Raw genomic sequence first — 24,289 nt, 5'->3', positions numbered from 1 at the left:
TGTTGAATCTGTAGATCAGTTTGGGGAGTATTGCCATTTTTTCAACCATAGATTAATTTGCCTGTTCTAGAATTTTATATTAATAAATATAATATACCACGCAGTATGTACTCTTTGTGTAAGGCTTCTTCTGCTCAGCATGATATTAATGAGATTCATTCATGTTGTATATATTACTATTTCAATTTTTTAATGTTGTAGAGTATTATTCTATTGTATGAATAAACTTAGATTTGCTTATTATTCATTCTCCTGTTGATGGACATGTGGACTATTTCTGTTTTTTTTTTTTAAGATTTTATTTATTCATGAAAGCCATAGAGAGAGAGGCAGAGACATAGGCAGAAGGAGGAGTAGGCCCCTGTAAGAAGCCTGATGTGGGACTCGATCCCAGACCCCAAGATCACTCCCTGAGCAGAAGGCAGATGCTCAACCGCTGAGCCACCCAGGCATCCCATCTGACTGTTATGAATATGTGTGTACAAGTTGCTTTTGTGGATTTAGGTTTTCATTTCTCTTGAGTGAATACCTAGGAGCAGAATTGCTGGATCATGGTGTAGGTAGATATTTAGTTTTTTAAGGAATTACCAGATCTTTCCCGAAAGTAATGCCATTTTACACTACTACTAACAATGGACAGTTTCAAGTGCTATTTATTAATCCTCACTGACATTTGATGTTGTGAGTCTTTTTAATTTTAGTCATTCTGGTGAGTGTATAGTGATATATTATTGTGGTTTTAATTTGCATTTCCCTTATGACTAATGGTGTTGGACACTTTTTATGTGCTTATTGATCATTAGTATATATCTTCCTTTGTGAAGTGTCTGTTCAGATATTTTACTCACTTAAAATGTTGCATTGTTTGTCTTTTTACTAGTGAATTGAAGGAGTTCCAGACCTTTGTTACATATGAGATTTATGAATATTTTCTCCCCAAAATAGCTTATAATTCATTTTCTTAATGATGTTCTTTATGAGCAGAGTTTTAAAATTTGATAAAAGTTAACTTATTTTTTTCTTTTATTGCTGTTGCTTTCAGAATACTAAGACATCTTTACCTACTCCCAAGTCACTAGAATATTTTCTTGTGTTTTTTCTAGAAACATAATAGTTTTAGCATTTATTTATAGGTCTGTGACCTATCATGAATTTTTGTGTATGGTGAGAGGTAGGAGTCTAAGTTTATTTTTCTCTCATGGATGCTCCAGTATCATTTGTTGAAGAGACTTACCTTTCCCCATTGAATTGAATTGACTCTTTTGTCAAACATCAAATGATTGTAAAAATGCAGGTTTGTTCCTGTGCTCCCTATTCTGCTCTATTGATCGACCTGTCTGTCTTAATGCCAGTAACACTCTGTGTTGATTACTGTGACTTTATTATATGTCTTGAAGTCGAGTGGTGTTAGTCCTCTGACTTCGCTCTGCTCTTTTTTTGAAAGATGACTGGCTATTCTAGATTCTTGTATTTCTTATAAATTTTAGAACTGGCTTATCATTTCCTACAAAAAGTCTGGTGGGATTACTATTGGGATTGTGTTGGATCTATGGATCAATTTGGGGAGAACAAATATCTTAACATTATTGAGCCTTGAGTCTGCGAATACAGCATGAATCTCCACTTCTTTAGGTCTTTGCTGGCTTCCCATGAGCCCATTTTATTTTTTCTAAGTCGCTTGTCCTGTTGTTCTCTTTTCTCTCATTTCCACTTTTTGGTTCAACGGTGGTGACAAGGGAGTGTCCTACAGTGAGATTGCTGGTGGGATCTTTGGCAAATTAACTTACTGGAAAAAAGAGAATGAGAATGATATTTAAGTCACAGAATTTTGGGAGCATTATATAAAATATTTAAAATAAGGCCCTTGGAAATAAGTGTTCAATAAAATGTTGGCTTTGTTTAGGACTGCCCTGCATGATCCAGCTCAGCTTGTACCTGATGCATGAAGCCCCATTCCTGAAACCTCTCTCTTCCTCACTGTGCTGTTTTACTCTTCCTGTAGAATTCAACACTTTTGCCTTGAGTGTGTCTACACTCCTTTTTATTGTAAGCTGTCTGTACGATCTGGGTTTTTGTTTCCTTCAGGTGCATTGATTGCTCATTATAGTGCATCAGCTCCACTGAGTGTGATTACATCCATTATCTTTTGTTTTCCTTGAAGAAGTAGTAAAGTTTCGCTTTATCCTCAATTCCAGGTGAAAAAACTGAGGGATTCCAGAGGGACTAAGAGCCAGCCATAACCAGTTAGGGACACAGCTCGAATTAGAATCCAGCTCTGGACTTGAAGAATAACAGCCATGATGTTGGAAACACACACACACACACCCCATGCGTACATGTGTGTGTGTGTGTATGTGTATGTATACATATATATAGAAAACATGGTTAAAATTTCTTAAGCTCTGCAAGATGCTGGAATCTTTTTCTTCAGGACCAGCCAACGGCACAAATCCTTCATGAAAATGACATTTACATTTCATGACTGGGCTAAGCCAGTGAATAATATCATACAGGTTTAAAAGAATCTTAAGCTGCTGAGTGAACTTTCCCTTCTCTTTTTGAAAAGCGACTCAGTGGGGTATGATGTGTGGTGGCAACATTTATTGCTTGCTGGCTCTTCTTCACAAGGATAAAAGTTTACAGCTACAGGGGCTGATTGTGAGGTCCCCAGCTCTTGGTCCCCTGCCCCCCTGAAATGCTTGGCTCCATTGTAGAAGAGCCCAGCCCAGTGTGAGGTCCTGCCACAAACAGCCGTGACAGGGAGAGAGGAGCCACATTATCTACCAAGCCTGTGAGTTGGTGGCTTTAAAAAATGTACTGCTTTCCAGAAGAAAGACCCATGCTCTGAAAGCTTCACAAAGTACCTGTAGTTCACATTTAATTGCTTGCTCCCACCTCCCTCTGCAAAATACTAGCACTTATGTCGTATAGAGTGTGGGGTAATACGTTAGGGTTTAATGTTTGCTCACATAATAAACATTGATCTTGCTTCCTCAGGAACAGTATGACCAGGGGAGAATGAATGCCCCCATCGCTTGACATGTTTTCTCCTTTCTTTCCCCTGGACTGCATCATTAGATGTTGGGGGCTGGTGGGGAGTAGACTTTTTGCTTGTAGATCCATGTGAGTACATTTTACTCATCACAATAAGCATGGTTTCTAGGGTGCCAAAAAATTATGTTGATCTTAGTGATATCGTGAAACTTCATTCCTCTCAAGTCTCTGTCCAAATCATCTGCTTCTAAGTGCCTTTGTAGGTTCGGCATGTGGCCCTATGTTGAATTGTTCTCCCTTTCCTTAGCCTCTTCTTATAATTCTTATCTTTACATCTGGCCCTGTGTCTTGTCCCCATGTCCTTACATTACTTGAGCTGTTGCCATAAACCTACTGAGATGGTTGCATTTGTTTAAAAAAAGAGAATTTGTGAAGTTTTAACAAAGTAAAGGCTCACCCAGGTGGTTTCTGCAATTAGACTCCAAATCCACAGATAATAAAGGTAGAGAAAAAATCGTGGTTGGAGTTCTAGAAATATGGGGATTCATGTATAAAAAAATATCGTATGTATGGCTCAAGTTAACTCCTAGAGTGTTTGAAGGAATGAGGTCCTTTGGCTGTTAAACTTTTGCACATCTATCCGTTGGGCATTCAGTAAGAGACAGTGTAGCATACTGGTTAAGAGTTGTGTCATGAAGCCAGACTGCTTGGGTTGAACACCAAATCACCTGCTTCCCTGAGACCTTTGGTAACTTTAACCTCTCTGGTCCTCTGTTTCTTTATATATAAAATGAGAATAATAATGATAGCTAACTTTTAGGGTGATTGAGAGGATTAAGGCAATCTGTGTATTTAAAATAGTGGGTGATATATTGAAAACTCTGAAGACATATTAGTTACTATTAATATCAAGAAGTGTTTACTACACTCAAATTCTGCCTTGGGCTTTGGGACTATAATGGGCAAAGCATCACTGGCATCATGGTACTTTCAGCTTAGGTGGAGAGAAAGGTGGAGAAGATGGCAAGTGTGCATTAGTGCACCAAGGCGACATACAGGTGGTTGTGGGGGTATAGTAGAGTCCTGAGGAAAGATTCCCAGGATGTTCAGGATAAAACTGTAGACCTGGAAAGGATGGCAGAGGTGTTACAGTCAAATTCCCTTTGGAACCTAAAGTGCTTAAATGATTTGTCCCCATTTATTCAGAGGATTTATGGTAGGGCCAGGCCAGAACCTGTACCTGCTGAAACTGAGGTCGGGCCAGAGTGTATCATGTGGCCAGACCTCCCTCCCTGAAGATGTGCACCAATTTGCCAAAACATGTTCACCCCCCAAATCATTCCAATCAGCAATGCTTGATGCTGGGGGCAGCTTCTCTGAACTCAAGATTTTAATTGTCTCTGGCTCCTGGGAGCTCTCCTGATAGCAATCTGTGCCAAGCCATCAGAATAATGATGATGGCCATTGTCTTATGTTTACTTTAAAGTTGTCTATCCTGATAATGATCACCTGGCAAAGAGAGAGTCTTATCCTGTTGGACGTTGTAAATATCTAGTTTGAACTTAGAAATCTGGGCAACCAATTCGATTAAAGCCTGGCTCTCACAGATCTGCCTGAGGAACACATAGGCGCTGGAATTAGTCGACTTGGCAACAGAACTGCTAGACCATCTTTTGGGAAGTGTAAGTTGGGTGAGGGGCATAGAAATTGATTGAAGAAGGCATGAGAATCTTAAAGATTTCAGATGGTGTATAATTTATCTGTAATGGGAAAAAGACTTTACTACTGAGATAATATCTTGGGATAAATTTGAAACCACCAGCCGTATTATGGATGTGTTTGTGGATGTATGTGAATTGCAGGGAATGAAATTTTTTTTTTCTGTGAATGTGATTTAATGTGGATAAGATGACGAATAAGCTATATGCAAGAAGAGCCCATTTGATATAATGTGTGTAATTTTAAACTTAAAACCATCATGCTTTAGAACTGGAAGGGACCTCAGAGATCAAACCGGTTTGTAGCTGGAGGAGCCACATCCCAGAGAAAATGAGTGGCTTTGCCTCTAGTACAACTAGAATCCAGATATTTAGACCATTGTGTTTGGAGACTTTTTTTTTTAAATTAATTTTTATTGGTGTTCAGTTTACCAACATACAGAAAAACACCCAGTGCTCATCCCGTCAAGTGTCCACCTCAGTGCCCGTCACCCGTTCCCCTCCAACACCTGCCCTCCTCCCCTTCCACCACCCCTAGTTCGTTTCCCCGAGCTAGGAGTCTTTATGTTCTGTCTCCCTTCCTGATATTTCCCAACATTTCTTCTCCATTCCTTTATATTCCCTTTCACTATTATTCATATTCCCCAAATGAATGAGAACATACACTGTTTGTCCTTCTTTGGAGACTTTTTAAAACATAAGGCTTGATTGACACAGGCTCATTTTTAGTAATGTATCTTTTTTTTTTTTTTTAACCAATTGTGGTCTTATGGCATTGCTAATCAGAGCCAAACTGATTTTTTTCTGGAAGGTGGACTAATTCTTCAGCCCTCTGCATGTGTGGATGCTTAATACAGATAATTTCTGTTACCCCCTAATTAAAACTCAATTATATAAGTTTAGGGAAATTAGGACAATATTATTTATCAAACTCTTCTTTTGTTTGAGCTATTAATGTGGCTTCTTATGATTTCTCAGCTGATTTAAAAGAATTCAGAGAAAGCCATGTATGCTTTTCTTTTCAAAGAAAAACACTGGTTGCTAGAGGGATTGAGTTTAATATAGTTTCATATCATAGAGGTTTTAATAATGCAGTCTAAAGTATTTGTACATGAATTCATTAAGCCCAGATTAGTCTTATTATAATTACTCAAAAAGTAATTCAATTTAAGAGAAAACATTTTAAATGGATATAAAATACACTGTTAGCTGGGAAGCCATACTGCTCTACTTTATCAGCTCCATAAAGTACTAGCAGATTTGAACATAACTTTCACAGTATACAGAATGCAATCATAAAAAGTATTATTCCTAAATCTATTTTTTTATGTTCTTTCAGTAGTTAAGAGCTTTATCCCTCTGTGCTAGGAATGAGATATACTAGGGATAGTGTGTCATAAAAATCTTAGGGACTTACTAGCTTGCATCTCCTGCACTGTCTCCCAGAGTCAGTGCTGGCTCATGTGTTACAAGCACACGGCCTAAGATTGATGTTGGTAGTGCATTCCCCAGAAAATGTAGCAGAAAGGTACTTCAGGGCTTTTAAAATTTTTTTTTCATACTCACAAATACTAAAAGACATTTACTGAGTGCCATGTGCCTTCAGAGGTGCGCCAATGACGGGCAAAGTATTGGTCTTCATTTCTAACATGATAGAAGGTGAGGAGAGGCCAGGGGCAAGGAAAACCATAGAACTTTCCCCGGTCTGCATCCAAAGGGAGGCAGAGAAGAAAAAGAAGAGGGATACAGGGCCTTCCTGCATGAAAGAATGGGTGAGTTTTTGGCATCCAGGGCTGGAGACAGGAGCAAGCCCTTCCGGCTAGTGCTCTGTAACTAAGACTCACCGGGCTGTGTTCAATTCGAGCTGCCTGAGTGTGCCTGGGGGAAACAGGAGGAGCGTAGAAGTGGGCTGTGTGGCCACACGGCTGCCTGAGCTGTCTGGCTTTGGAGACACAGGAACTAATCACAGCTCCTGGGTGGTGCCATGGAGGCCAGGCTGGGAGCTCTGGAGGAGCCTTCGCTCTGGCTGTGCTCCAGGAGAGCACAGACTTGCACCTGGATAGGAAGGGGCTCCGCTTAAGTGGTTTGTTGTGTTCAAACTTCAACATTTTATTTAATAAAGCAGCAAAACCCTTTTTTTTTTTTTTAAGGGAAATTCTTCATAGAACTCCACTGCTCAGCAGAGTGGGTCTTACTCCTGCTGCCCCCTACCTTCTTTGAACCCTAGATCTCAAGGGTGCATGGCTTCAAACACGGATCAAAGCCCAGGGCAAGGCTGGGTGAGCCCTTTACGTGGTGGCCTTGAGAAATAAGGACAGGTCCTGAAGAGATAGGCAACATCAGAGGGCTCTGGCTTTCTGGAACTTCTGGGTTTTCATCACAGCCCTTTAGATCACAAGTGTTTGGAGATATGATGTCATTGGGTCTCTGATCTCAAACATTATGAATAATTCATTCATCAGGTAATATTTGAGATTGGCTGTAGAGTTTCTTAGTTGCACACAGCTACATGACAAGAAGGAATTAAAATGATCATTTTATTTTAATGGATTTTTTTTTCCATGATGGGTTTACAGTCCTGAACAAGTCATGAAGGCTTTTCAGATAGTAAGCAATCAATATATGTGTGTTGACTAATAATCCTACAATTCGTAGAGGTCTGAGTACTAGTTACTGTGCATTTTTATATGCATTACCTCATTTAATCTCCACAGCAATTTATGAGGTAGCACAGAAATGAGCTATTGTTAATTTGCATGTTGCTGATGAGTACTGCAAGGCTTGGGGAGGTTAAAGTCATTTGCCCAAGGTCACACAGCCAGACATGGAACTGGCTCTGACTTCAAGACCTGAGCTTTTCACTACACCATCCTACTGCTTATTATTATAACAACATTAACTTTCACTTACTTAACATGTACCATACACCAGCTACTGTGTGCTAATTTGCTTTACATGCATCTTGGTTGTTCCTTTGAATTTGAAAGGAAAGTTATATTATCTCCATTTCATAAATGAAGAAACTGAGACCCAGAGAGGTTAAATAGCCCAACATGGCTCGGATGGTAGACTAGCAAGGATTTGAACTTTTATGATTTGGTGCTAAAGTCCCTGTCTCTATTCTGATTAAATTACCCAACTGGATCCTCATCATAGCCCCAGGGTAGGGAAGAAGCTTGTCTCTCCCACCCTCATTGTATAGATGAGAACACAGGCTATAGGAGGTTTCCCCCTGGGCAGGGGCTAGGCCTCTACCCTAGGTCATGGGATCCAGTGGCCATGGTTATATGGTAACATGGCCCTGAATCATATTTGGGAGAGAAGGAGTTAATCCAGCCCTCCTTGGGAAGCCCACCTGCCATTTTTGGATCTTGGCTTTGTCAGTGTCAAGCACAACTACTCTGGAGTGCTCTTATTCGACAAGAGAGTAGGCATTGGTCAGCCCACTTTTCAACATAGAAAAGAAAGAATTCATTTCATTCACAGAGATTGATAGAAGTATGCAGACTGAATTCTAGTTACTCTTCATGTCCATGGATAAGGCTTGCTGGATTTTTAAATTTGGTGAGAGGGTAGCTCTGCTGATATTGAAATTGATTATGGTTAATGGTGAACCATAGCCCATTCAAGGAAGCATCATTCATTTCAGCTGTTCCCCATATCCCTTCCTTTGCCCCTGCTTAGTTGGGTCCCAGTAAAATTTACAGTGCTTTACTGTAAAAGCACTTGTACTTGAAAGAGAATTTTCTTTCTGTAGCTCAAACCACAGGAGGACTCACAAGACAGCTATCTCCCCAGGTGAGACTTCTTAAATGGGAGTTAAGTGCATGCATTTTCAAGAAACTAAACTCCCCTCATATATAATTTAACCTAGAAAAGAAGGCAAAATTGAGAGAGTAGTATGATTACATTGTTTGAGAACTGGTAACTTTACCTCCCCCAGTCTTATGGAAGTCAGGCACACTTTCACTGTTTGGCGTATCTTTAATGCTGTGGGGTGTGGGCTAAGTGTGATGTTGTAATAATAGTGAAGGTTTCTCTAACCATAGCCATGGACTGAGGATTGAAATAGTAAATTATTCCTAGCAGACTGAATGGGCAATAAGACTGCCATCCAGTTCTCCTCATAAAATAAAGCAATAGATAAATAAAGGAGAGCTAACTCACTTAACCCGCGTGGCTCTGTGCACTGCTAATTATTAACCCAGGCACAGGAGAGGGGTTCACCCAGAGTGTAGTTAAATCATTTTTAATAGAGGTAAACACTGGTCATGTGGATGAGTAGCACTCAAGAAAGTTTTTAATCAGCAACGTTTAGGAATCACCCAGCCTAATTGCTATAACTTATTAATAATAATAAGTAATCTAGTCTTTTTATGGCTCCTGTCTCTGGAGGACTCAGTGCATTAAAGATCTCTGGGGTGTGAATCAGTAGCTATGGGGGAGGAAGGCAAGTACCCTTGACACTCATTCCTAATGGAAGAAACTGGACATTGAGGCTAGGAAAGACAAATATGAGTTCCTTTTTAATTTCTTCTTCCCTCATCTGAGTCACCAACTTATACATGGCCTTTCATCTATCTATAGGACCAGAATGGCTGCAGGCAGTGGGGGGTAGGGCTGGAGAACAGGCTTTCTTTGTTCACGTGAATCACTGGGGTTGAGGGAAGTGAGTGTGAGCAGAGCTTTGTCTCAAGGAGTTGATTTCTTCTGCATAAGTGTCCCTGGTGTCCCTTGGCCTCCACCTAACTATGGCTGGGTAGGCGCTGGCACCACCCAGCTCTGTGTTTCTGTGATTTCCCACTTTCCTGGGAAAGCAGAAAGGATGGCACTGAGTCTTACTCTTAGAGTGGGTCAGTGGGAGAATGTTGGTGTAAATTGTTTAATTTAACCTGCCCACTACTGAGGTGTGGGTGTTGGAATATCCCCAGGTCATCAGTAAGGAACTTCAAGTTCACAGCGCTTAAGTGATCCACTACCAGATGACTCCTAGTGATTGGTTAGCCTGAAGGTGAATATCACACTCCAATTTGAGGACCTTTGAATTTTATGAGTGACTAGTTCCTGTGGTTTGGGAGTTGGGGGTGATGGATGAACACCAGAGTACATGAGGATAAGAGTATTTCTGTGGCTAATATCTTCTGAAGTCCAGAATTCTGGGAGGAGGTAAAATGTAGCCAAATAGTACTGGATTGATTTACCTTCTTCTCACTTATTTTTTATTCTTCTGTCCATAAATCATTTGAGCCTGAGCCTGGATGGCTGCTTCAGTCTGGAAAGGTGAAATTTTGAAGAAGGTACCCAAGCCATTACTATACAGACCAAAAAGCTAACTAATGCTAAGAACGGAATGATTTATGCCACAGACTACAAAAGACATAAATTTAGAGTGTAAATTACAAGATAACTCATGTGCAAAATTGTTGCAATATTTATACTAGTGTTTATTAAAATTTACATTTGAATAAAAGGTGCAAAATGTAAATGAAGCCGAAAAACTTTTTTTTAAATCTAAAATAGCTTATATGAAAATCAAGAGACTTTCTTGGAGTAGAAGACATGAATAGTACTCTATGCAGATTTATCTTCTAAAGCATGAAATATACAGTGAAATTGGAAGGAATCAGGTCACTAAATCCCTGCCTGAGGTTCCTCCCTCCCTGCCCACTGATACTTTCCAGTGATTCACATCAGTTCTGAATTTCGAAGGAAGTGTCCCTGTCAAAAGCCATGGAGAGGAGGTTGAGGATCCTGGACGAGGATCCTCGACATCCGTCGAGACTGGATCCGTATTTGAAAGACTAATCTTATTTCACTGATGTTTTCAAGGTTGGAAATTTTTGTCTGTATTCATTAGAGGAGAATAATAAATCTCTAATTTGTGCTTTGCTAATAATAGAGATGAGCTTTTGTGCTTCATTAAGGTTAAATGAATCTCATGTGGTCCTCACTAAGTCTTTAATGCCATGTGTCAGTGACCTTGGGAAAAATATCCTACTTCTGTGGGACTCAGTTTCCTCGTCTGTAAAATGAGGGGGTTGGACCAGATGAGTGCTAAGACAAACCAGTCCTTTTTCCTTCCTTCCCGTGTGGGAGTGTACCTGCCAGGCAGTTAGGACGCACAGAGATGATTAAAACACGTAACTCTTGTCCTCAGGAGCTCCTGGTCTATATAAATAACTAGCTATAATATGAGCTATAATTGCAATGTGTACAAATTATTCTAGGGGCACACAGGTGGAAACAGTGACTTCCTTCTCTGTGGGGATAGGCTCTGAGAAACTCAACGGTGCCTGTGACATTTGAAGGCTGAGGAGGAGGAGGGCTCCTCCAGGTGTGCAGGCTGGTCAGAGGGTGGGTGGTTCTCAAGGCATGTTTGGGGCAGCAAGTGCGTGTGACAGGTGTAGTTAGGAAGCTGCATGTGGTCCTTTTCAGAGTCTCCGGACAGTGTCGAGGCATGGGGGAGAGTGCCATCCACACAGAATCTGTACTGATGATGAATGACTGAGGCTAGAAAGTAATCCACAGCATGTTTAGGTTAGGGCAGAGTTGGAGTTGTCCTTTAATGGGACCACTATGTCCATTAACATCTCAGTTAGCTTTCGTGAATGTTAGGGAGAGGGTGGTGTTTTAGCCTACTCCCTGGGCATTGTGAGCCTGCCACCTGTCATACCTGTGCCATAGCTTGGATGTGCCCTTGGGAGCATGTGTATAGTATATAAATGACACTCCTCGTGAGGGTCACATCTGTGAGTGGCATGAAGCTGCTCCCATGGGGATTCTGTCCTTGTGGTCTGTTTAATCCACCAGGTGCATGTTCCATCTCTGAAAGGTGCATATGCACCATTCCCGGGGCTGTCCACTCTCTGTGACCTTCTAGGAGCTGATGTTGTAGCTGACAACTGGCAGCAAATTTGAGGTTGATGTAGCCCTTAGTTTTTAATATGAAAGTAGAGTCTTGAAATTCAGATTATAGATGAAAAGCATGACCATTGTTAAAAAATTCAAGTAATACAGAAATGCTTGCATAAAGATGTAAAAAAAGTGACCCCAGATTCCATCACCTGAAGACAAACATTTCCAGGGCAGAGCTATACACATGCATACTCACATGTAAGTGGGTTCAGGGTACATGTGCCATGTTGCCTTCTGATTTTTTTCTTTCATTCAGAAGTAATCAAAGTCTTTCAACAACATCTGAAATGGCTGTACCATAATCCATTGCATGGGATACATTGTTTGTGGTGGATTCCCTATAGCCCAATAGGCAATATCCATTGTTTTGTCGTTAGACACAATGCTGTGATGAACATTCTTGTAGACTTATTTTGTACTTTTGCTTATTTCATTAGATTAAATTTCTGGAAGTGGAACTCATAGATCAGGGAGTGTATATTTCACATTTCCTTACATATTGTCAAGCTATCTTCCAGAAGTTTTGTAGCTAACTACAGCCCCATTAGTAGGGCAGGAGCCAGCTCACGTCTGGGTGGTGCTGTTTGTGTTCCTACCAGCACTGTCTTGCATCTTTAAGTTACCGAGTGAGAAATATGAGCAGACGAGTACTTTTGAGGTGGTCGGGAGGCAGCAGAAGCAGAACAAGTCAGAATGCTCATGAGAGATGTCAAAAAGGACCTGGTGTATGCACATCTGTTTACGAGAAGATACGTTACAAAGATACTCATCACAATTCCTAATTGTCAAACACTGAAAACAGTCCAAATGTCCATCAACATTACAAGGGGAAAATAAATTAGGATATAATCACACAGTGGAGTACTATATAGCAAAGAGAATGAATGATCTACTGCTGCATGCTACGTGGAGCATGGGTGACTCCCACAGTCACTATGGAGCAAAAAATGGTAAACAGAAAAGATATATACCAAGTGAGTCCATTTATATAAAGTTTTAAAACAGGAAAAAGTGAATGGAAGGTGTTAGAAGTCGAGATTACCCTTTGAGGGATATTAGTGACTCCTTGTTCATTTATGCCTTTTGCTAGGGGCATGTTTCCCAGTGCCAGACAGAGTGCTTGGCATCTGGCCTTTCAAATATTTGTTGAAATAAAAATCAATATTTTTTTCACCTTTTGACAAACTTTGACCTAGGATTGATGTGACGGCACAGTGTTAGTTGTGAGTTATGATATGGAGAATTCATACAAATGATTTTCTTCTGTGATTTAAATATGAAACCTTAGCGTATTCATAGACCCCCTCCTCTGCTTGTTCTCTTGTGTGGTATTGTTGCTTCTGTGTTATTTATAAACCAGTCAGACACTTCGTGGTGGGTGAGGAGACAGGTTTTAGAATCAGACATTTGTGTTCAATGCCAAGCCCATTGCTTGCTTCTCTGAGGCCTTGGATGAGTTACCTAACTTTCTCCAATTTCACTTCCCTTAGTTTGTTTAGTACAGATGAGAATACAATCTAATCTCTAGGGTCATTGTGAAAAATAATAATATTAATATTAATAATAACTACCAAATTATGTTTGCTACGTGCTGGACACTGATCTAAGCTCTTAAAACATAGGACCTAATTTGTTTGATCTTTCCAATACTCCTATCTATTTGTGGTTTAGGAAATGCAAGCCACAGTGTTACTAAGTGTTGAGCCAGGATTTAAATCCAGGAGTTTCATTCCAGAGCCTGAGCTCTTAACCACTTCCTCCGAGTTAAAGGAAATATTATACAAAGAGCGCTCAGCAAAGTCAGCATATGTTAGCTGTGATTATCATCATTGTCATTTTCAGTGACATCATTATTAATATTTTTTTTCTCCTCTCTCTCCCTCTCTCCTCCCTTGTTTCTCCACCCGCCTGGCAGATGTGTTACAGCAAGGTAAGTTCACCGTCTCCTGCCTGCTTCTTCATTGGCTGGGCTCTTTTGGAAAGAAGGGTGTGGTCTGTGTGCAGAGGGTTATGGAGCTTTGCATTCTCTGTGATCTTATCATGGGGGCTTTAGGAGATACCACAGGGACAGTGGCCTAAGGTGGCCTAAAGTGCCATCGGGCTCTCTGGGCCTCTCTGGGCCTCTGGTGCCCAGACTCTGCCTGCGGACCATGCTTGGAGCTAGGGTGGGGGCTGGGCAGTTTGGGCAGGCACACTGGGGAGAGTCATTGCTGAGTCCCCATCAGGGAAAAGGTATCCTTGGGACTCGTGGGACTGGTGGGGAGCAGGTGTCTCTGGGATGAGGGTTCAGGTAGAAGGTCCCTGTCCCTCTGGGCTTCTGTATCAGGGCCAGCTGCTGCTTGGGCAGGGCTCCATATGCTGGCTCCATGTGGGGATTTCTTTTCTTTGCCAAATGCATCACTGTCCTGAGAGGGGTTGTAGACACGACCATGGCATGACCCCTTCAACCCAGGTGTCCCTGGCAACCCCTCCAGCTGGGCCTGTGACAGAGATGGAGCACGGCGAGCATGTGTAGTGTCTAACCTGTCTTGCCAGCCAAAGTAATGCGTTCTGGGGAATTGGAGATGGAAAGTCTAACTACGTCTCCTGGCATGCATTATAGTCCTCACCAAGGATGCACAACTAGCTCTCGTGCTCTGGGATCCAGAGGGAGACTCTTAGGCTTGGCCTTGTCGAACCTCCCAGACACACATTAAAGGGATGCCGCCTCTCTCTCTCTCTCTCTCTCTCTGTCTCTTTTAAATCACAGTCTGGAACCACTGGGTACGATCGGCAGGGCATAACTGTATTCGCGAGCTGGGAAATACGTTTGTGGCACACGTTTGCTGTGTCTTTCATGAATCCAAGGCTGGCTTAGAATAAAAGACACCGGTTTAAAAATATATCTAGGCATCCCATAAATAGCTTCTGAATAATCTTACAGGCTTGATATTTTCACAACGATTATTTCAGCCCAAACATGCAGTGTGTGTTAGGGAGAATGTCTGCTTGCTCTGATAGAAGCGCAGTTGTGGGTAACAATGAGGGGACTGTTGTGTTTGTCTTTTAAGAGTCTGGAGTCATAGACCTACTTTTATAAATAATTCATAAATCCCAACAAGCTATAAGTAATAAGTTCCATTTGGCTAGAGACTAAGAGATGAGCAAAATTGAAAAGGTGCCGTGACTGTTGATGTAGTGAAAGCCCTGCTGCCAGGGCCCCTTGCTGCAGTGTGTTTTCTTCCTTGACAAATTGGGGGTTCATGGAGATGCTCTGGGAGGAAAAGAGGCTTTTTTTTTTTTTTTTGCATGAGCTAGAATATGAGTACCACCCAGCTCTGAATTACATTCTCTTTTTGTGACACAAAACATGCTTGAGTTTGGGAAGTCTTCCTGGAGCATGAGTGCTGAGGCACTAGGAGACTGGGGAGAGAAAAGGCTTGTAGCAGAACTGGCTTTTCTCCCAACAACCGGGAGCATTCACCGTTGTCATGGTTGGTATAAAAAAAATGGCTTATTAGGCTACCTATGTCAAGTTTGCCTCCTTTTATTATCAGTCATGCCACTTGATTGATAGGGTTTGCCTGTCAGTTGCAATGATATGCAGAGCAGAAGTTATAATCATCTGCAAATCACTGGCTATCAGGACTTGATAGCATCTTCCAGAGACGGAAGCTGCTAGCTGCCCGTTGCCCCGTGTAAGATATTAGTGGGATTTCAAATGAAGAGAACTGAACTTGTTTTTGTGAATTATTTACGTGGCTCTGGCCTTCTAGGACCATTTCATATGGAGGCACATTCTCTGAAACTGTAGCAGGGAACCCGTCAGCTCGTGCCCCCTCCTTCCCTTTGCTTCTGGTCATTCTGCCAAGGAAATTAATGCTCGGTAACACGCGACAGTTTAAATGTGTTGGTGATGGTCACATCAGACCAAGACAAATGGTTCTGTGTCTTACAGATAGTCTAAAACGTGACTTCACAATGTCTTCTGTGGTTGAAAAAACTCTGTTTCAGAATTGTGCCATTAATTCAAAACACGGGAGCCACAGGGTGCTAGAAAGAAACAACCAGAAAACGCCGTGGCCTCAGATGAACAGAAGCCACTGGGTGGAAACTGAGGCCCATCCACACACACCGTGGGAACTCTGAGCGGCTTTGACCTCCTGACCCTGCCATGGGCATCCAGGCCCAGGCGCCTTTGGCTTGCCCTAGGAGGAGCCAAGAGCAGTTGCGGGAGATGCTGCTTGGAGGGTGTGTGCTTCTGGCCGGGAGAGTGAGGCCCATGTGCCCGAGGAGTGCCTGCGTGTTTGGGCTGCTGTGCACCCTGGCAGGCAGAAGAGAGAGGTAGCCTGGCAAGCTGACAACATCAGACGTTCTCAGAGGAAACCGAAGTTATTTCCCCTGGATTGCATTATCTTTTATTTCACTACAGATCAATCTTGTTAGAGGAGGTGACAGCGCGGCAGCTACTGTGGAGCCTTTCTTCCCTGTGTCCGTGGTGTGTGCATGTGGGGACGTGTTTCTGCCCTGCTCCTCTGCCATTTTATAGCTTGTTTCATTTCTTTCATCTGTAAAGGCCACTTGCTGTGGCGGTTAGACCACAGGACACGAGGACCGTCAAGGACCAGTGGGCCCGCAGCTGGGCCTTCTGTGTATATGAGTTCCAGGGCCGTGGGGCCACGTTTTCAAGGAGCCTTAATTGACACACGTTCTCTGTTGTCCACAGAGCTCACGCACCATTGGATGGCTCTCAGAAATGCCGACGAGCCATAGAGCTGCTCTTCACAACATCAAATGCAGTTGAAAACGCTGTATCTGCACACGTGTTTTGAATCTCGAGTTTTAGAGCACTTTTATATCAATCGTTTAATAATGAAGTCAGGACCACACACACACACATACACACACACGCCTCATTTGAAGTTACTGAAGCACCTTTTGAATACTCATCCATGGGCTCAACCTTGATTCTGAAATCGAACAGAAACCGAGCGAGTGGCTTGGAAATCAGAGCGATGCCACTCAGCAGGGTGTTTGAAAGTGTAAGTGGGCACAGTATAAAGACTTCACCATTGAGTTAATTCTGTGCTCCGTGCTGTGAACTGAAGTCCCTGATAGACTCCGAGCCCGAAGAGGCATAGTCTTTCCTTCTGCACAGCTCTCGCCTGGAGCTGGGGTCTTGCTATTAAAGAGATTTTTCTTTCAGCTCAAGTAATACCTCTCAGACACAGTGCACTGGTTTATTTTGCAACCGGTAAATATGTGCCAGGCACTTTCTAGACCTTGAGGATGAGGGGATGGACAGGACAGCAAGGGCTCTGTGCTGCTCATGGAAATTACTGTCTAGCTTGGGGGACCCTGGTGCCAAGCATGCCACAAAACAAACAAGGTGAATTCTGAGGGATACAAGCAGTGAAGATAATGTCACAGGATGATGTGTTCATGGCTAGGAGGGCCATTTTAATGGGATGGTGAGAGAATGCCAAGAAGGACCAGCTATTGGAGGATGTAGAGGAACCCCACTAGGCAGGAACACCCCAATATTCCAGAATCAGAAGGAGGCTGGTGTGGCAGGAGCTCGCAAGGGAGGGAGAGTATTGTGTGAAATGAGGAAATGAGAAGAGGGTAGGAGTGTACACTGGAGATTGGAGGAAAGAAGTCAGCAGTGGGTGTTAAGCAAAAGAGTGTTGTGGTTGATTTATATGAAATATTTATATGAAATATTGCCACACTGGCTGGTACAAAAATGCATAAAAAGTGTGTGAGAAGTTAAAATCAGGACCAGGGCTGAGTGCTGAGTGGGCTCAGGCCGAGCTGATATGGGGACCTGCCCACAGGCCCTAAGCACTCCCCTCCGAGGGTCTCTGCAGCCCCATTCCTGGCCAGCTTGCCTCCACTAAGTGTCTCACTTTCTGCTCACTTTACCTGTGGGGAGGATTGTGCCCAGAACTTACACCTCCTCTCCTTAAGGCTGGCAAATTGTGCACATCAAGGGCATCATTAAAATACCCCTATACTTATCTTTAGATTTTAAAGAGCTACTTTTCTCCAATATACATATATATGTGTATCATACATTATTATATATTAATATATACATTACATGCTCAGGAGACCTCAGTTTGGCTTCCAGCAAGGTTGCCTTTTGGGGGGCTAATGGGCCAGTTGCTTTGCCCTGTAGCTTCAGTTTTCCTATCTGTAAAATGAGAGAATTGGGGAGATTTGTGACCCAACTTGGCTTCCTGCTAATGCTTTATCTTGATAAGTTGTAATTGTATTTGAGTCCAGAAATATCCCATACTACAGGTTATGACTGTTCTCTAAAGAACTTGGGTGAAAGCAGAGGCTTCCCTAGTGGCTGGGAATTATGGTTAAAAGATTATGGTTTTGGAAGTCTAACCTACTCATAAGCCCATTTTGAAGCCTCCACTCTGGAATTCACAATGGATGGCATTGCTTTTACTAATTTGAAGAGAACAATAAATCATAGTTTGGTTTCTGGCAGCCTGGCCAAGCCTAGTAATCGTTGGGGTGGACTTGTGGAAACAGGGACCACTGCCATTTATAATGTGTTTGACTTGAGCTCTTTAGCATATTTCAAACTCTTGGTCAAACTGCTGAGGCTGGATCTCAGGTTTTTCCCAACCACTTCAGAAAATCCCATCTATTATAAAGCTCTGACCCTTTACCCATGAATTATGGTTCCCTTGGTAATGTTATACAATATGAAATATTGTTTTCTTTATGAGTATGGGATTTGGGTGAATAAATTAAATCTATTGTTACCATTTCCAGCTAAAAATTCCAAGTTGTCGTGAGTTGTTAACGAGTAAATGAGAAAAATGCGTTAACATTTTTATGATGGAAAGTGATTGGTTCCCTGATCACACTTCCCATATGCTAATATTGATTACGTATGTATATTATTCCCCATCCTGTCCAGAATCAGTAGGATATTCTGAGCTATGTAGGAAATGCATCCATCTTACCAGCACAAACTGAGCAAAGTTACCATTTAATTTTACATAGATTCACTTTGTGTGTGTGTGTGTGGTGTATGAGGAAAAGGATAACCATATTTAAATAATTGCATTTTCTGAGATGCTTTATCACATTCTGTGTGGGCTGTGTAGAGAGGCCTGTTCACTGCCAGGTGACCTTGAAAGAGGTTTGTCTTTGTAGCTGATTCATCTTGTGCCCATTTCAATCCCAGGGTGTAAGTTTGGGGTGAGGTTTTCGAAGCCTCTCCTCCCAGTAACTTGTGTTTCAAAATTGCCAGATCAGTAAAGGGAGACTTTTAGGTTCTTCTGTTGAAATGGTTACTGATAAGTTTAAATGTTTGTTTTATTGATGAGGGTAATAGTAATAATGAGGGTAATAGTAATAATGATGAGGGTCATAGTAGTAATAATTATGCCACGTTTGTGTACCTCCTGTATTCCAGGCATTGGAACAGGTACTTCGCATACATTTTCTCATAGAATCTCCCTCCCAATTTTATAAAATAGGTATAAAAATCCCACTTTACAGAGGGGAAAACTGAGGCATAGAGGAGAATCGACCTTGTGGCAGTTATATAACTAGTGAGTGGTAGAGCCTTTTTTTTTTATTGAGAAGTTTTATTCTGCAGAACAGTTTTAGGTTTTCAGAAACACTGTTGAGTATGGTACAGAAAACTGCCATATACCTCATACTCTGTTTCTTCTATTTTTAATGTCTTACATTAGTATGGTACATTTGTTACAATTAATGACCCAATATTGATCCATTATTATTCACTGAACTCCACAAATTCCCTTAGTTTTTGCCTGATGTCCTTTTTCTATTCTGGGATCCCATCCAGGAGACCACGTTATATTTGGTTGTCATGTCTCCTTAGTCTCATCTTGGCTGTGACAGTTTCTAAGACTTCTCTTGTTTCTGATGACCTTGACAGCTTTGAGGAGTACTGGTATTTTGAGGAATATATTGTAGGATGCCCCTGTCTTGGAATGTGTCTGATGTTTTTCTCATGATTATAGTGAGGTTATGGATTTTGGGAAGATTGCAGAGGTAAAGTGCTGTTTTGCATCACGTCATATAAAAGGTCCCTACTATCAACATGATCTATGACTATTGATGTTAATCTTTATCACTTGGCTGAAGTAGTGTTTGTCAAGTTTCTCCACTGTGAGGTTACTTTCCCTCCTCCTTTCCATAGTGTACTCTGGAAGGAAATCTATGCATAACCCACTATTAAGGAGTGAGGAATTAGGCTCCACATCATTGAGGGGAGAGTAGCTACATAAATTATTCTTTTGCATGGGAGATTTGGCTCTTAGCCCTTATTTATTAATGTATTCAATCATTTATTTAGATCGATATGGAGTCATGCATATATATTTTCTACCTGGGGTTATAATGCAGTACAACTTTATTTAATTTCTTGATTTGGCCACTGGGAGCTTTTTCCTTTAGCTTCTTGTGCCCCTTTGACATATCCCTGTCAGTTTTTGGTTGAGCATTTGTACCATATTTTCTGATACTATAAGATGCACCAGGCTCATCTTGTATATTTCTCATTCTTGTTCTAGATTCAGCCATTTCTTTAAGGAGATGGAGAATGCTATTAGAAACCAAGATCTGGGAGCTAGGTGTGCTCATTGCTACCGGGGTGTCATTTCTTTTAAGACCTCTCAGCTGACAGAGCAAAGAAATAGAAGTGTGCATACTCACCCACATATATATGTATATTTATTTCTATGTGTAACCAGATATATCTGTTTTAAGCCTGAATTCTTGCTAAGATTTCTAACTCTAGCCTATTACCACATGAATCATCCTGGCTTCCTCCCTTTATCTGTACATTCCTGCTCCCAAGGTGAGACACCTAAGCCAAGATTTTGAACTCAGGTAGTTTGACTTCTGGTCCTGCAATAGGCTGTCCTGATTTTTCACAGTAACATGCTGTCCACAGGCTTTTAAATGCCTCTTGGAGGGACACAATCACAAATCCTTGACCTTTCTCAAGGCCCAACATCATGTCCCAGTTGCAGAGAGGTGAGATTATTGAGTACATATCTTAGGCTGGGCTGCTATAACAAAATACTATAAACTGTGGGGGCTCAGCAACAAACATTATTTCTCATGGTTCTGGAGGCAACAAGTCCTAGATCAAGATGCTGGCAGATTCTGTGTCTGCTGAGAACCCACTAACTGGTTCATAGATGGCCTTCATCTTGTTGTGTCATCACATGGCAGAAGCAGGGAAAGAGATCTCAGGGGTCTCTTTAATACGGGTACTAATCTCATTCATGAGAGCCCTATTGTCATGATCTAACCATCTCCCAAAGGTCCCACCTCCTAATACCATCACACTGGGATTAGGATTTCAACATACGAATTTGGGAAGGCGACGCAAGCATTCAGTCCATCACAGTGCCTCTCTGCTTCCACACCAGACCCAGGCTTGCTGTCATGACTTCTCAGCTAGTTCTAGCTCTGCAAGCTTCTAAGTGGGTTCGTCTTTTCTAGAGCGAGGCTGATTGAATAGTGCCTTGTTTCTGAGGTAAGACATTTGCACTTTCTCCCATAGTCTGGGCAGGCCAGGGACGAAACAACTTGTCTGTTTATAATATTCCAGCTGTTGAGCACTTAAACTCTCCTGCACCTTCCTTAGATTGATGGCTGCTTATTGGAGTCCTTTAAATTGCTGAGTTTATCTTGGGGATAGATTTGAGGCTGTGTTTTCTGCTTAGGCAGGAGGGTGCTTGAGAGATTGAGCCTGTTTATATGTTTGGGCTGCACCCATCTGTCAGTTTCCCCCAGCTCCCTCTCTCTCTGGTGCCTCCCCAATCCTGCAAGATGCCTGGGCTAGTGCACTATCTCCCCCCCCCCCCCATCCAGGCAGAGGAAATGTTCTAACTCAGAGGCTTGCCCATGACAGCTACCTTTAGCAGCCGCTGATAGGGGCGCCTGTGGAGACAGCTGGTGACCATTTGCGAATGCCTTCTGTACCTCTGGTGCATCTGGTCCCCTCTAGCCCAGCGGTCAGGGAGTGGAGTCTTTTGAACCCCATGATGTCAGGGAGCTTCATTCCAGTTGTTTTTGGAATATGGCTTGCCAAAAGCCATGGAGCATACAAACAATTGTTGACTTATTCATATATTTTGTTCACAGCTGAAGCAGTCTTTTGGGAATCAGTTTGTGAGCTGATAGAAATATGCTGAAATATGATATTTTAGATAGCTTGAGCAATGATTTTAAAATCTAGGCAGCAAAGGCAAAACTTGTTTTAGGAAGCCGAAGGAAACCATTGTAGCTTTTGGGCAGTTCTCTACCATGTACTGGGCACATGATATAACTATTGATGCTGTGTGTGGGCCAGCAGGGGATAAAGATGGCCTCTCCTTACTTTAGCTTGTGCCAGACACATACATGAACTCATTTCTTCCCCAGAATTAACCCTAAAAGTTCACACACTCCTTTATGACCATTTTAACTCCATTTTTGAGATGCTAAAATAGATTCAGAAAGCTTCAGTAATTTTACCTTATAGAAGGTCTCAGCTAGAGAAGGATTGAATCTGAGTTTAGACACAGGCAGTTAGTCTGAATTCTCAATGACCACATCATACATCCTGGAAGGACCAGGAGACTACGTTGGGCTTGCCAGTAGATCAGGATAGACGGTGCCATTATCATATGAGAGGTCGCAACCAAACCCCAGAGAAGTGAAAGAGTGTGTCCCACTAGAAGACTCATGTACTTCAGTCTTCGTAGCAGCTTTATTAATTTAGCCAAATAGTGCAGAGAGCCCAGGTGCCTATGAATAAAAGAAAGGAAATCGTGCAGAGAGCCCAGGTGCCTATGAATGAGAGAAAGGACAGTTAGTGTACCCACAGAATAGAATGCCACTCAAAACTAGAAAAAATAGGAATGCAGAATGTTGCTGCACACAATGTGGATGAATCTCAGAAATGTTGGGCTGAGTCAAAGAAGCCTTTCACAAAAGAGAATGCTGTATGTATGAGTCCATTTACATGAAATTCTTAAAACTAATCTGTAATGGACAAAATTCAGAACATTGGTTGCCTCTGGGGCAATGGGAGTGAAGAGGCAGGAGGGGGCTCCCTGAGCTATGGAAAGACTCTCTCGATGGGAGTTGGGCCTTCGCAGAGGTGTGCATTTGCCAAAACTCATAGAATGTTCGCATAAGACTTGTGCATTATGTGTTTGTCGATTTTACCCTAAAAGGAGAAACTTGAAAACAAATATTAAACACCAGTTAATGATGTGCACAAGGAAGTATTCAGAGGCAAGTGCACTATGTCTCTAAATGTCTAAGCATTTATTCTGAACTGCTTCTAAAAAACCAAAAAGATGTATTGATGGATGGATAGAGGGACAGATAGATGGGTAAATCTGTGATAAAGCCAGTAGGGAACAATGTTAATCATTCATGTCAGTGGCAGGTATATGGGTTTTCACTGTAAATTCTTTCAACTCTGTTGTGTGTTTGAAAATTTCATAATAAAACGTTGAGAGAGAAAAAAGAGGGACCCCATTTGGGATCCTTCCTATAAATAGATAACATGTGGCTTCATCAGTCACAAATGCAGCAGCCAGTCAGGGGTTGGACCACCCCAGAAGGGAAGACAGGGCCTGGGGTCCGGCCTCAAGTGAGAGATGGGTGGAGAACAGCCTCCGAATACTCTCCTGGTTTCCTAGGGCTGCTCTGGCAAATCGCTACAAACTTGGTGGCTTAAAACAATAGAAATTTGTTCCGTCATGGTTTTAGAGGCTAGGAGTCTGAAGTCAAGATATCAGCAGGGCCATTGTCTCTCTGAAGGTTGCAAAGAAGCATCCTTCCTTAACTTCTTCCAACTTCTGGAGGCCCCAGCAATCCTGGGCTTTCTCCCTCTTAGCGCTTTTGCTGTAATTTCTCCCTTCCAGGTCACATGGCTTCTTCTCTCTGTGTCCTCTCCTCATCTTATGAGGACACCAGCCATCGGATTTAGGGCCCACCCTAATCCAATATGATCTCACCTTATTTTGATGACGTCTGCAAAGACCCTATTTCCAAAGAAGTTCACATGATAAAAATTCAGAGTAGACATGCATGTGGAAGGACACGATTCAGTCATGATGGATGACCAAACAACCACTTCGGGTGACAACTTTAATGGGGCAGGGAAGGGAGTCAGAGGCGGGAAGAGGCAAGGAAATCCCAAGGGGAGTGGAGAAGGAAACCAGATGAACTTTGGCAAGATAAAGAAACAGATCTCAGGAGAGAGGGAGGAAAGTCAGGCAAGTAGGCTTTCCAGGAAAAAGCCAGGCCTCACCATAGGCCTCTCTATCTATTTATCTCCTGAATATCATAAAGAATTAAAATGTAAATCTCAGAAATTAAATCCGTGGGCGCAGTGTAAACAGAGGACGCTTTTGCAGAACAGACAAAGCTGTTCTTTTTCCTTGTTAAACAGCCATGGTGGGAGACCACGACTGTATGCACAGGTTTTATTTGAGATGGATTACGGTTCATGATGAGCGAATCTCCGAGGGATTGGAGGTACTGTTCTCATAAGCCTGCAAAAGTTCAGCTCCTTATCTAAGGCTTATCCAAACCTGACGAAACCTTTTAGGCCTGTGTGGAGGTTAGGGACCTCCAGCAGCTGAAAGTTAATATCCTGCATCAGGAAATCA

The 24,289-nt window shown here is 42.1% G+C and overlaps 1 protein-coding gene across 6 annotated transcripts in view; it reads left to right on the top strand.

Annotated features, from left to right (window-relative positions):
- The window catches only part of GFRA1 (GDNF family receptor alpha 1), a 203,553-nt gene that overhangs the window by 49,708 nt on the left and 129,556 nt on the right, over positions 1–24,289 (top strand). For 3 of the 6 annotated variants that reach the window (XM_072740188.1, XM_072740186.1, XM_072740187.1), the window contains one exon: positions 13,543–13,557. The exons of the other annotated variants lie outside the window; for them this stretch is intronic. In XM_072740188.1, the coding sequence (XP_072596289.1) occupies positions 13,543–13,557 (15 nt within the window). The remainder of the gene's footprint in view (positions 1–13,542; positions 13,558–24,289) is intronic. 6 annotated transcript variants of the gene reach the window in all.

The sequence above is a fragment of the Vulpes vulpes genome, chromosome 15 (genome assembly GCF_048418805.1).
Source record: "Vulpes vulpes isolate BD-2025 chromosome 15, VulVul3, whole genome shotgun sequence".
In the NCBI taxonomy this organism is placed as follows: Eukaryota; Metazoa; Chordata; class Mammalia; order Carnivora; family Canidae; genus Vulpes; species Vulpes vulpes.
This window is presented reverse-complemented; position numbering and strand designations above follow the sequence as displayed.